We start from the raw sequence: 13963 nt of genomic DNA, 5'->3' as shown, positions 1-13963 counted from the left end.
ACTATAACAATTATATCACACTTTCACTTTCAATAATTACGATTAATCAAAGTCGGCAGTTTCAGCGTTCATGGCTGTATACAGGTCCGCATCGTCGTCGAGCACGTCGCTGGGCTTCTTGGCCTTGTTGCCCCAGGCAGGATCGAGGACGGGGTCACCAGCGGCGTTCATATGTTCACTCAACAGCTGATTAGGTCCAAGCTCACTCTGCTGTTGTTTGCTAATGCCGGATGTGTCCTCGGGTAGGCCTTTTGTTGCGGCCTGCTTCGCCTGCTTCGGTACGTCTTTCAGAGGCATGACTTGTGTATGTTAGCGTTTCTGTATAGATCGAACATCTCCCACAACCACCAACTCCTCTCACTCTTGTCCAATCAGGGTATAAGGGGTAAGGGGAGACATACTCAGTAACTGGTGTTATGATGGTGTTTTATTGATTGTGTTTGGGTCATAGTTTGGTAGTGAAAGATCAGGGCAGAGCGGACTATATTTATGAGCTGCGGTGGCGGTATGATAGGATCATGACGACGACATCTACCCCAAGAACTTCTCCGCACTCGCCATTGAGAGAGATATTTAGCGAGTGCCACCAATTCCATAGTGTTCTGTAAGTCGTATATTGGGAGCCAATTGATTGTTTTGAACAAGACCCCCTCTGGTGGAATGGTCGGGTTGAGGCGGTTCCGTGGATACGGAGCTCAAAGCATCATGGTAGTTATGGTTGCCACCGAGCTCTCTTTCGCTCTATTCCATGACTTGGAGACTGATTCTATCCTAGCTCACTTTTTGGTGGCAATCGAAGCGCATCGATCCTGTTGGTCGCCCTCTGTTTCTCATCTTCGTCATCTCATAGATCATGGATCATCCAAGCATGGATGCCCTGAAGTTGTATTGGACATAGCCGTATTCCAATGAATCATTACGTTTAATATGCCTGAATCCTCAGTATATCTTTATATAGGGAGATAGGGAATCTTTGAAACAAACAACCGGAACAAGGTTTATGTTTGCCACACTGAATGTCAGGGATCTATACAGGATAACTATCCAACACTACAACCTAGCAACGCGGGGATCGAATAAAAATATATCGAAAGAAGCTACTATTCTTTGTACGACATATCAATGGCGAACGAACGGCCTTTCTAGCAGACCCTGCGCATCAGCCCTGTTTTTACGGACCTGGCTCTGCCCGAATATATTATTTCAAGTCACATGGCTCTACAGTTCAAATTCTCTGAATCAGACTGTACCGCAAAATCCATTGACAACCTAGATTTAGTAATACTAGACACTCTTGAAGCTGACAGCCCTAGAGAGTGTCAAAGATCTGACTCACTTAACCTCCTAGAGCGCACGGTGTCGCAGCGATACATCACGATTGACAGATGAAAATATCGCGTGTTATTTCGGGGAAGAGCATGCTTTTGTTGTTATTGGGGATTTGAAGTAAGACAGGAGAGAATGGACTGCGGTTGTTTTTGTGTTGGGCAAGTGGCTGCTTTGAATTAAGACTATTATTTGTAGAATGAAGGCTTGGAAAGTCGGATTTTGGCCGAGGGTTGAATCAGTGGTGCATTCCTGGGTCAAGGGATTGTTTATATGAGCTTTATAGCGTTGGTTGGACGCCTGTTGGCTTGGAAGGGGATATGAAAACAGAACTTTTGCCAGTCAGTGAAGCCCACCATATTCTGGATCTTCGACAGATATGTACATGTATATATATGTACAGCTTCCGCGATCTCTGAAAGGATGCTCTCCCAAGAATTTCAACGCCCATAGCTATACATAGCTCACTTTTATCAATCATGATCGACAGGCAAAACAGCCACTCAACGGGGCGAACCGGTACTGGAATGTGGCAATGAGACTGGAGAATCTTCGCCCATCTTTTAACTGTTTATCAGATAAACTGTATTCCAATTTCGGCATGACCTCAAGTGCCATTCAGGTCTGATACGTTGCGGAGTGCGGGTACTTGCGGGCCTGGGGTACTGGTAGCGTTTCCCAAGGGAGGATCCCTTCCTGACAGAAAGCACTGGACTCGTCTCAAAATCACATACATGGCTAAGTAAGCAGAAACCTCGAATGGGGAGTATTCTTCATCTGTATGGCGGACTCTGCAGATCGGATGTAGCTCAACATACTTCAATTTTGGCGTTAAGCGCTCGAAGCGCAGGCCTGTGCAGCCATGTGGGCTGCATTCTAGGTAAAAGTCAAGGCAGCCAGCTCATATGAAACGAAAGCAATCCACGTAGCCACGAGGGGACATCCGCCAGCCAAAATTGATAACTCGAGAATTACCCGGGAGTGAAGTATACATACAACCCTGCAAGCCTGCAAGCCTTCCCTCCAACCAACAAGACCCACGTTCCCAACACACAAGAGTGATGATCCAATTCCCAATCATCTCGTTCGACTATTTCCAGCCAAGTCCGGCCAAGAAATTCATCGGTTTAACAGAACACCCTGGAGTGCTTGGCGGTCAAGTAAACATCTTCGACGAACTCAAGCCGATCCACCCCGACGAGCTGATGGGCGAATGGGATGGGTATATCCTGACCACGGGACACCCCTTCGAAGACGAACTGGAGACACTCAATTGGTTCGGTAACACATTTGATTCTACGGACGACGTGGCTCCGCTGATTGTTGCGCGGAATGGTAAGCGGGTGTGTTTTGAGGACTGGGGGGCGTGCATCGGTGAGTACAGGGTGGCACAGGGTATGCAGGGATCTACTTGGGATCTCGGTGTACGAAACATTCTGTATCCTTTCATTCTGACCTTGGCAGTTACGTGAGATCAAATACCACGGCGTGGTTTCTGCGGCTCTGGTGTATGATGAGCGACCCACGATAGTCTATTATCGAGCTGTGAAACATAACATGGTTGCCGGGTGTATGGAAAGTAAGCAGTTCGAGGGCAGAGTCTATTTCTATCTCACGCGGTAGGGGGTTCATGTATAAAGGGGGCGTACAGAGAGTCTGGGTGCAACAGTTATAGATCGGAAATGGTTGGCTGTCTGCACATCCTTAATTCAGCCCTATCCGAGCTCCACATGGGACCAGGCAGCAGCATTGTGTGTATTCAGTGTATTCAGCGTATTACAGGGTTTGAAGGAGCAAAAGGTCTCAATAAAAGTGAATTTGTTTTGTATCGCCCGTACGTTGTAAGTATTGCGCGATCACCGCCGAGGTCGGCTAAGTTTTTCTCGGGAGTCGCCTTGACCCGACCAGGAACGCCGATTTTTGACTCACCTTTTCTTTCCGTCTATTTAAGCTACGTGACGGGAGCGCACTTATTGTGTTATACTGCATTGAACAGCCTGCACAATGGAGAAAACAACACAATCCCCAGCAGACCTTGAGGCCTCCCCCAACGTCCCTGTAAAGCAGGAGTCCAGCGTATCCCGACGATGGAAGCAAAACCTCTCAACCACACACGCAGACCTGGTCTGTCTGCTCCTCTGCTTCCTCACCGGACTATGCGATAGCAGCGCCTACAACGCATGGTCCTGTTTCCTCGGCATGCAAACTGGTATGATTTATAGCGTCCCGAGGCCGATCTCGCAAGGGGCCAAGCCAAAGCCAGTACAAGCGCAAAACTAACAGACCTCTGCTCACAGGAAACACCATCTTCCTCGGCCTGGGTGCCTCCAACCAGCCGTCCAGTAAGCCTTGGGGCTGGCTGAAGTCCCTCGCCTCAATCGCGTCGTTCTTCTTCGGCGCAATGGTCTTCTCGATCGCAATGCGCAGCGTTGGCGCCCTCCGCCGCGGAACCCTCTTCGTCTCCTTCTTCGTGCAAGCCTGCCTGATCGTCATCGCTGTTGCCCTGATCGAAGCCGATCTTATTCCTCATACTTCTGCCGACGCTGGCCTCGACGGCGGTCCCCTCTTCCTGGAGTTAATTCCTATTGCCCTGCTGGCTTTCCAGTCTGCTGGCGGTATGACTTGCTCTCGGTCGCTGGGATATAATGAGATTCCGACTGTCGTCTTGACGAGTGTTTACTTTGATATTGCTTCTGATCCTAAGATCACCGATAAGCCGACTACCAATGTTAAGCGCAATCGCCGTATTGGTGGTGTTGTGTTCTTGCTCATTGGTGCGATTGTTGGTGGGTGGTTGAGCCGGAGTAGTGGTGGTATGCAGTCGGCTTTGTGGATGGCTGCTGGTATGAAGTTTGTTGCTGCCATTGGGTGGTTGTTCTGGAGTGCTGCGCCGCCGAAATAGATAAGGCGTGGTTGTTTTGGCTTTGTTTTGGTGGAGATTTGTTGTAGATAGCATTGGCTTATTAGACTTGCATAGATATCAATTTAATATTTTATACAGACAGTTACAGTTCCTCGGGAAAACACTTGGGGCATTTCAAGTCGTAGTTTATATGGATACTAAAGTCTCATGCATAGGACAGTACTATCCAATATTGTAGTCCAGTCTGCTCCTACGCTGTACTTCCCTCTGTTTTGGTGAACTACATAAGTACATGGCTTCCATTCTTCAATTCTGACATACATGTAGTCGCCCTCATCTCTCAATCTTAGTTGGCATTGAATACTTATCATCTCTTCTGCCTCACTAACCGGCCCTTGACGTTAGATATCATAAGTACAACCATATACTCATTCCCTATATCAATGGCCCGTTTAGCATGCCCCCAGAACATAAGTACATCAAACTACACAGTGATCAAGCCATCCAAGTAATTACATCCCAAATATGTATAGGGTCACTACTTCCAAGTCTTCTCAACTTCAACACAATCCTCCTCAATATCCCTCCACGACAAACTACCCCACCTCTCGGGTCTCTCAAGCGCGTCAACAAAATGCTTCAAAGCCAGCACCGTCTGCGCAGCCCACCTCTCCTTACTAACCTTCCCAATACCAGCAGCCAAAGGCGTCATAAGAATCCTCCCAATCCTCCTCCCATCCCCATCCCCATCTTTCCCTAACCCCCGATTCCACCCCTCAACCTGCCCCAACAAACTCCACACACACTCGTAAACAATCTCCCGATCCCACTCCACAGAGCCCGGCTCACGCATAGTAGGACAAAGCGCAACCCAGGCACACCCAAACAGATTCCCCTTCAACTCCTCAGGGAAGGGAACAAGCGTACACGTCCCCGGCGGTGCGAACCCGCGCCATTTCTCATATAAAATGGCTTGCGCGGCTCGCGTCACGGCATGGTAGTCGTTGCGGGGACTGAATGCTCTTGAGATTGCGGCGTCGAAGGCGCCGTCTAGGCGGCCGTAGCAGTTTGCTGGGGAGACAATTAGGTCGAAGGTGGTGCCCTCGGGGAGGGAGTTGAGGCGTTCGTTTATGGGGGTTATTTTTAGGGCTTGCGGGTTGTGGGTTGGCCAATTTGTTTGTAGGGAGGTGTTGAACGCTGTGATGAACTCGTCGTCCATGCATAGGAGGAGGATTTCCGGGATGTTGGTTGTCATCTTTGGATTGGGGAAGGATTTGGGGTTGAAGGGTAGTTTAGAGTAGGGATGTAGTGAATTTATAGAGTTGATGCTGCCATGTGGCGGAGTTCAAGGCATCAGCTTAATTATTGTGTATGCGGGGTCGAAAGAGGCTCTATTGCCCGATTCTTCCATATATTCTAAGTATTGATGTTGAACTCTGTTTATTTTGCTACCTTGCTTTGCCGCTGTGATTCATTTGTAGAGCCACTGCCTTTGGCTCTATTTAAATTGAAGAACTAAGCAAAAAAGAAACATGTACGTGATCCAAAGAGCCATCGTGGCAGTACAAATCAGAAAACAAGAATGATCAAAAGCAAAGACCCACGGGTATACGCAAGAACACAGCTCATTCATTCATCCAATCCAATATCTCTCTCTTTCTGAAGAGTCACCTCCTCGGAATCAGCACCATCACCATCCCCAGCAGCACGACTCACCTGAGTCGACACATACCGAATCAAGCTCTCACACAACCGTTCAAGAACCCATTCGGGCTCCGTCTGCGTAGCCAACATGGGACTATTCTCACCAATCCAATCCCAATTAAGCAATCCATACTCATCTTCATTCATATTTACAGGATCCTGCGCACCGGGTGATCGACTCGCGGAAGAAGACGGCCTCGTCCGCGGATCCGTAAACTGAATCAACCGTGTAAACTCAACCCATTCCTCATAACCGTATCGTTTCCGCTTGCCCTCGCGTACATGTTCCGTCGCACGACGAAGGGCAAAGGCAAGCTGCTGGACTAGTTCGAGTGGTGATGGGTCACGGGCTAGTTCCTCCAGCGTTGGGTGTGGATGTTCACCGGCTACCTTGCCGAGACGGGTAGGTCGATTGATATCACCTGAGTCGCGCCCATGTCCTACATCGCCATTTTCACCTCCTTCAAGCGCGAATCCGCGTTTCACTCGCTTCTTTTCTTGGCGGGAAGCGAGGAGCTTTGTAACGCCAGGAATCCGGCTAAAGAAGGATTTGTAGATGCCTGACTGAGGGAGAACGGTGTAGTCGCCCACTTTATTGGTTGCATGCTTGAAACTTGCAACGACTGTATCGATCATTTGGGAGATGAGTATTGTCATCGTTGGGATGGCGATTAGTGACCACAGCACGAAGAAGGGTCTTCCTGCGTTCGACTGGGGTGTGATGTCACCGTAGCCAATTGTTAATAGTGAGCAGAAGCAGAAATACAGGGATTCGTAGTAGGACATTTGTTCGAGTTGCCAGAATACTATTGCACCGCATGACCATACAATTCCGAATGCGACTATGCTGATTATCAGGTTGTTCCAGCGACGGAAGCGTATTGTGTCGTATTGGATGCGGCGCATGGCGTCAAATCGATCTTTTTCTTCGCGCATTACAAGTAGTCTGGGTCGACGGCCTGTGGCAATGGCATTGATTCTGGTGCGAATTGGTCCATGGCGGTGGTGATGGTGAGAGCTTTTGGACTTCGATCGAGTAGGAGTCGGGGGAGCGACTTCCGTACCGCGGATGGGGATCTTCCCTTCGGAGACTGTGAGCTCGCCAAAGCTGACCGATCGATTGAATGTTGATACCCGTTTCTGCTCGATGTGTTTCCGGATCACGTTCTCGTAGTGAACTTCACGGGCAAACTTATGAATGCTTCCAACAACCAATCCTAACATGATAATTCCAATGACTGCATATGGCCAGATGAGACCTCGACCAACAGGTGTGATGGCAGTTATGTCACCGAATCCCAAGGTCAGAACGGTGACATCGCAGAAGTATAACGCATCGGCAAAGGAGATATCAAGTACGCTTTGGAAGATGGCCGCTCCAATTAATAGCCAAATCACAAATGCAGTCATCTGGAGAATCAATGTACGTTGTTCGTCGGTTAGTGCGAAGTGCTGCGGGTATCTTCCTAGGAAGTATCCCAGCATATTGATCATCAAGATGCCGCTTAAGAAGAAATAGAGACATGCTGCAATCACGGCGCTCCAAAATCCTTGTGAGTAGACATGGTCGGGGCCGACTGGTGGTGCATAAACACTCATGGCTGCTGTAATCCCACAAAGCTATCGTAAGTATCAGTACGATGACCAAAACTAGACAGATGCGTCACTCACAATTCCCGTAGCGATGAACCACAGAATGATAGTAACCGGTAGCGCGACAATGTATCGAATGACTTGCGTAAAGTTGAAAAGCAGAAAGATGTTTCCCACAACGCCACAGAAAAGTGAAACAGCATTTAGAGCAATGGCCCTGGTAACAGCATTAGAAAGTTCACCACAACTATAACCGCACGATCCTGTCTTCACTCACCAAGGAGGATCCGGATATCCTTCCTCCAAATAATTCCCAGCTCGACCTGGAGTCTTAGAAATAATATCATTTCGCCAAGGCTGAATCAGCGCAACAATCGACATAACATTAGCAAGTGGACCCGTCGCAGCTGCAATAAGAGGAATAGTCGTAGAGGCAATCCACCAAGTCTGCGGCTCATCGTCTTCAGCCGGCCTCATATGAAAATGACCCTTGATCGATTCCCATCGTGAGAGCCCGGCAGACCTGTCGTCCGTGGGTATCTCGGCTGTCACAGACCCATGCTGCATCGCGCTAGCATATCCATGCGCAGACCGAACTGGATCTAGTTGGAAGGGGAAGGGTGGAGTGGCCGATTCAGTTGCAAGGGAAGTAGGTTTGAGTTAAGCTCTTGTGGGTACCGTCAAGGATCGCGTCCTAAACTGATCTTGATAGGGTGAGATTGCATCGGGTCAACGCGAAGGATGGGTTGGGATCGTATGAGTTGTATGCGCCCTATATGTTTTCTCCCTTGATATGTCCGACAGGACAAATATTTAAGAAGACATCTTCGACTCGAGGTTTGAGGCGCCAGTATCACGCTGTAAGTGATGTCAAAGCGTCTAGCTTTGACCTTGGTCCCGTGACTGGCTTCCCCACATGCGTCATCATTCTAACGAACTTATACTGTCAAACCGACAACATGAAAAAAATGATATACATGTACGAAATCGACAAGTAGCTTTGTTCAAGCGATAGGGGTGAGATAGAGGTGAGATAAGAGGCCCGATATGGTGACGTGCATCATAACTAGTTATGTTTAGGCAAATAAGCATGCATGGCCACATGGTTAGCAGGTTTATACATGTAGTCGATTTTATCAAATCTGACGGACATAATCTTTAACTCGAAAGTGAGACCCATCACTCTAATAAAAGCTTACTATCATTTGTATCACTCGGTATTTGCTACCACTTCCAGGATAGAGTGTCAGCAATATAGTTCGCCCAAAACCAACTCGGGTCCATGCTCCTTTTTAAACAGCCTAAAGTTCCGAGACAACATCTCACAAGCTCAGTTTAACTCTAAAGGCAACTAGTAAGCTAAAGCCGAGCCTCGAATTGGCACCCAGTACCTATACATAGACCCATTCCACAAACACAACAGTCCCCAAACCAAAACCAACACACCGGGCACAATAACCCAACTAATAATACTTCCAAAAGAACCAAAAACCCATGCAACCCATGCAACCCACCCAAATGCCAAAAATCCAGGATATGATGCACAACGCAACCCCGCATACACATGCATGTATAACCCCCACCAAACCCACTGATAGGCTTGCCACCCCCCCCTAAACCCCCAACCAATAACCAAAACCGCTACAATTAACCACCCCTGAACCAATAGCAACCCCAACCACCTGCATAAACCAAAAAAAGCCAAAGCCAAAGCCAAAAAATCAAGACGTCAAAACGCTGGGACCTACACTTATATTGACAGTGACATCAGGGCCCGTCATTTGGGAATGCAGTACCTGCTTTTCGAGGATTGGACCTGAAATTAAGAAGTGTCAGGCAGCCAACCAGAGACCTTTGTAAGTTGTACGGAGAAATAAGTTGACTAGTGGCATGTTAGTATGTTACTAGTACTGTTGGTAGTGGGTAGTGGATAGTGGAGGTGGAGATGGAGGGGTTCTACATACTGTACTCCGTACACTGCGTACAGCGTATGTACACTGCTGTATGTACATGTACATGTACGTAGCACCTTAGGGCGGGGTAGTGATCCACACTGCATGTCGGTAACTTTTGCTGTGCTCTGCGCCGGTGCCGCGAAGCGCTGGGGTAGCTTCTCTATCACATATCACACGTCTATGAAGGGGGCTACGTGGAAATAGTATGGGTACTACAGTATGGATACAGCTACGGTGTAATAGTATGGTCGGGAAGTACATGTATACTATAACATTACTAAGGAACATGGCATGATTGGAAAGTATAACGAGTGTCAGGGTTGGTCTATCGGATGTTGGGGTCGTGGTTCTATGTACAACCCGGATTCCTCCTCGGACCCAACATCAAATCAAGCAATAGCAAAAGTAAAAAAGTAAACGCAAAAGACAGAAACACAAAGCAGTTTAACGAGAAGTAAGAACGGCTTGCACGTATATAAGAAATCGCAAGATGGTATCATCAAAGCAGAGTGAGACGAACATCAACGACAAAGCAGTAATCAGAGTTGACGGCCAGAAAAGAGAAAACAAAGATTAAACAGAGGACGCCAGTGATGGAATAGAAATGATAAAAAAGGACGCCGCCCCATGAAGGAAACGAGATCAAAATCGAGGCGCCGGAACCAAAAACAAAAAGAACATGTATCTTTTTTGGTCGTCCATTCCTTGGACGATATCTGCCGATGAGATCGAGAAACAGAGTCAGAGTAAATGCAACGTGCAAAGCTAGCCGGAGTCAAACCAACGCGCTCCAAATGCAGTTCAACAAGCGTCAAACGCTCCCAGTGTAAAGATGAAACGAAATAGGAAATTCTCTGTGGATATCATAGATATCATTCTCGGTAGTCGGTAGTCGGGGAAAGGTGTGAGGTGCGTAGAGTGACATTTACATAGCCGAAGGTCGGCGCAGAATGTCTTCGCAGTTGGCATCGAATCGCATGTTCCAGAGCCGAATACTGTTCATAAGCTTCTCGGTGTTCTCAAGCTCCCGATCACGACCGAAAATAGATTCGACAAATTCACAGCCCGCATTACGGCCCATAGAAACAGGCTTTCCACCGCCTTCTCGCTTGGCGGCCTTCCACATGTAAAGTTCACACCCCTTGAGGAGCTTCTTGAAACGAGCCCAGAGGCGCTCGCCACTTTCCAGGAAATCTTCAACGACTTCCTGTGCCTCCACGCGCTGAATGCGTGGGAGACATTCGTCTGCCCTCTTAACCTTGCCCGCCAGCTTGATCAACAAAAGCCACAAGTCGCCAGCGACATCGGCCATGGGCGTCGAGGCGCCGTGGTGGAAAACGGTCCAGTCGTAGATCCACTTTCCGAGGGAATTCGCATCAAACACACTGCCGAGGAGAATGATCGGTGCCTCGGTCGGATCCCAGTTCTTGATCGAATAGCCTGCCGGGACACCTGCTCGCTCGGCGTCATCTTCGGTAGCAGTGGGTGGGGGTTTCGCGGCGGGAGCGGGCTTGGGCTTGTTGGGGGTGCGCGTGGAAGTGGACTGGCGCCGTGCGCGGGAGCGTCGGGCAGCATCGATATCCTCGTTGTTAGGAGCCTGGGTGAAGTAAAAGTGAGAATCAGCTGGATTTGATTTGCGGTAAGAGGTCGATGCGCGACGGTGGCCATCGCGCTTGGGATTCGAGGCCGGGGGATGGCCTGGGCGACTGGGACGGGGCTCGCGGGTGGTGCGCGGGACGTCGAATGCATCATCGACCACATCGACGAAGATGGGTCGCGTCTGCGATTGCGACGGGTCGAATCCATAGCTGTAGCCGGGGCCATAGCCGTAGCCATTTCCGGTGCCGAGGCCATCCCCCGTAGGATGACCAGCCGAGGAGTGGTATCGACGGTGTTTGGGCATGTCCGCAAAAGAAGCACTTACATGATCGTGCTTTCGCGATGGAATGCCAAAGTCTGGCATGGCTTCATAGAAGCCGTGCGGGTAGCCCGAGGTCGAATACCATCCCCCCGTATCTTTGGTGGCTGTGTAGCTGGCCTTGCGGTTGTGTCGTCGCGAAGTGCCCCGGGGTGAGGAGTATGTGTTGGCGAACTGAGAGGCGTAGTAGGCGTAGTGAGGTGAGGTTGGAGGAGACTGCGAGTAGTCGTAGGTGGACCACCCTGGTGGTGGACTGGAGTAATGATACATTATCGAACGAGCATAGAGCAGTTCAGATTGTAAATGCAATGGCAAAGAGACAAAAAAAAAGAACACCGAGTATATTATACAGGATATCGTGCACCCAAACAGAAATCGACGCCGATTCAGAACTGCAGGCCAGATAGGATTTTTTGGGGTTAGGACCGTCACCGCGGTACGGTTTCCGATCGAAGAGAGGAGGATTGAAACTGAATGTGCTGAGAGGGCATTTGAACGTTCGGTCTCGATCCACTGAAGAAGGGAGAGTGCGAATAGGGGGGAGCTCTACCAGCTACCAGATGGGCAGAATCCTGATAAGAAAGACTCCTGACGGGGAGCCCAAGAGTAATAACAAAGAGAGAGTCTCCCACAGAGAAGTTAGGAAGAGAGAGAGTGGAGAGGGAAAAATTCGAAAGGATGAAAGGAGAGAGTGATATTGGCGCCAACCAAGTGTGTGTGAGTTGGCGTGGGCTGTGGCGTTTGGTAATACACGTACTGGTATTCTATTCTATTCTGTTCTATATTTATTAGATTATAGATTTAGAATTATAGAATTATATATTTGATTATATAGAATTCTTGATCTACTCTCTAGTTATGGGTCTTTTATACCCTACACAGACCCTATTGTGACTCACTGTGGCGATTCTTCTCGAGCCACCTACCACTTTCGATCTGGCTCTTCTCCAAAGTACTATGTCTACCCCTCAGACTAGTCCAACTAGTCCAGATGTCTCCTCGATATGCAGAGCGCTTGCGAACAGCCCCTCAGTTGACTCGGACAACTGCATTTCCCTGTAAGGCAGCTATATGTCGCCCAACTTTGCCTCTCTGACTCACTTTGATTCAGCACCTGAGCAAAGTAGCAAAGTAGGCCCATGGAGAGCTTGATCAAAGATCTCACTGGCCGCCTTACAGCTATGGGCTTAATATAGGCACCCCTCTATCAGGTGGCGTGTCATAGTTGGGTTGGATGATCGCGAAACCATGTGTCTTCCAGAAGTAGGGTACATTTTCCACGGGCCACTTCATCTGCATGAACACCATAGGTGAGTTTGCCCGGAGGAATACTGGATGGGGGAAGTGGTAAATATCTACAGCGAATACGAAGAGGCCTGCAAAAGTACATGTGAGTATGTGTCTCTGCATATGTTAATGTAGTCCCAACTATAAGATGGATCCATGGTTGGGTGGTAACTCGATCGCGATTTCACGGCCCATCCCGTCTCGTCCAGCGGTTCACTTATTCAAGACTCCACTATAGATATTCTCCGAATGTCGTTACAGATACACGTTGCCATGGCAAGAACTAATGAGCCCCATCAGGGTCTTTGTATTTACACACGCTTCGCTTGTCTTGTTGGGCAACATCACGGACCATGCATGGGCTTTACCGCTGTGTCGCTGGGCAGCAACCGTCTACTTTGGGCCAAAATATAGAGAAATTCGCAGACCGCAACTTGCTCCTCCACTGGGATACCGTCACCAGACGGATAGAAACTTCAGCTAGCAATAATGGAGAAAGAGACTAGCTCTAGATGTCTTGGAGGCCTGGTTGTGTAGACAGTGGGACCGAAGATGAAGCCTTATTCTCCAACCAACGCATCATGAAGTCAGAGTTCTGGGTCAACGGCTGTCATCCATGGACAATTGGCTGCCCACAGTCTATTGTTTCAGCGTGGGGCAATGAACAATAGGCGACTCGCTGCGACCGCATTCAAGCCCTAATCTGCCTTCTTCGGAACTGGTTAGCACTAACACTAAGGCCTGATGTATGCAGCATGTCTGGCAGTGATACTGCAGTTGAATCCCAAATCTCACAACACCTATACTACCCCTCTGAAACAGAAATAGCAATCTGTCCAGTATTCCAAATGTAAAAGGGTCACCGCAATTTACCCCAGCCACCGATACCGACATTACCACCGCTGCTACGCTCACGCACCGAGTAAAGGGATGAAATGGAAGGAATTTCAGCACGTCCTTGCTGCGCACACAAAGAATTCAAGGGCGATCCCTGATTCGAGGGTTTTGTTTTTCTCGAGATGAGTCAAGTCCCTTCGAGAAATATTGCCCCTGTTTTACCATTCCAGCCATTCAGGAGACAAAAACACATCCTGCACCGCCGATCATCTAGGGTTGCACATGGCGTTTGATTAACAATTGAACAGGAAAAAAAAAAGAGAAAAATTAGAAAAACAGCCCACTAACATTTTTCTGATCGTGCAGACAGGATAGATCTCACATGCAAGGCAAGCATAAAAGTCATCATATCTAACGATCGATGTGTCTGCCTACTCAGCACACGAGATATGACCTCCCATTTGACAACTGACAAACCCC

General features: G+C 48.7%; 6 protein-coding genes across 6 annotated transcripts; 2 read left to right on the top strand and 4 right to left on the bottom strand.

Moving 5' to 3' along the window:
• Positions 1-42: 42 nt before the first annotated feature.
• On the bottom strand, positions 43-561 carry PENARI_c008G05829 (uncharacterized protein; the record flags this gene model as incomplete). The annotated part of the gene is made up of 2 exons (XM_022631466.1): positions 43-299; positions 555-561. The coding sequence occupies 2 exons, from the start codon at positions 559-561 to the stop codon at positions 43-45; spliced, it is 264 nt and encodes an 87-aa protein (XP_022488749.1).
• A 1826-nt stretch (positions 562-2387) lies between these two features.
• Positions 2388-2798, top strand: PENARI_c008G08651 (uncharacterized protein; the record flags this gene model as incomplete). Its single annotated transcript, XM_022631550.1, has 2 exons — positions 2388-2661; positions 2791-2798. The coding sequence occupies 2 exons, from the start codon at positions 2388-2390 to the stop codon at positions 2796-2798; spliced, it is 282 nt and encodes a 93-aa protein (XP_022488583.1).
• Positions 2799-3330: 532 nt separating this feature from the next.
• On the top strand, positions 3331-4228 carry PENARI_c008G04127 (YoaK family protein; the record flags this gene model as incomplete). Its single annotated transcript, XM_022631411.1, has 2 exons — positions 3331-3535; positions 3624-4228. 2 exons carry the CDS (start codon positions 3331-3333, stop codon positions 4226-4228), a joined length of 810 nt encoding a protein of 269 aa, XP_022488446.1.
• A 499-nt stretch (positions 4229-4727) lies between these two features.
• PENARI_c008G11088 (uncharacterized protein) lies at positions 4728-5444 on the bottom strand (the record flags this gene model as incomplete). Its single annotated transcript, XM_022631651.1, has 1 exon — positions 4728-5444. One exon carries the CDS (start codon positions 5442-5444, stop codon positions 4728-4730), a length of 717 nt encoding a protein of 238 aa, XP_022488536.1.
• Positions 5445-5818: 374 nt separating this feature from the next.
• On the bottom strand, positions 5819-8053 carry PENARI_c008G08225 (potassium channel family protein; the record flags this gene model as incomplete). Its single annotated transcript, XM_022631539.1, has 3 exons — positions 5819-7513; positions 7565-7703; positions 7764-8053. 3 exons carry the CDS (start codon positions 8051-8053, stop codon positions 5819-5821), a joined length of 2124 nt encoding a protein of 707 aa, XP_022488869.1.
• A 2313-nt stretch (positions 8054-10366) lies between these two features.
• PENARI_c008G06960 (uncharacterized protein) lies at positions 10367-11629 on the bottom strand (the record flags this gene model as incomplete). The annotated part of the gene is made up of 1 exon (XM_022631498.1): positions 10367-11629. One exon carries the CDS (start codon positions 11627-11629, stop codon positions 10367-10369), a length of 1263 nt encoding a protein of 420 aa, XP_022488593.1.
• Positions 11630-13963: the final 2334 nt, after the last annotated feature.

The sequence above is a fragment of the Penicillium arizonense genome (assembly GCF_001773325.1).
Source record: "Penicillium arizonense strain CBS 141311 chromosome Unknown PENARI_contig008, whole genome shotgun sequence".
Taxonomy (NCBI): Eukaryota; Fungi; Ascomycota; class Eurotiomycetes; order Eurotiales; family Aspergillaceae; genus Penicillium; species Penicillium arizonense.
This window is presented reverse-complemented; position numbering and strand designations above follow the sequence as displayed.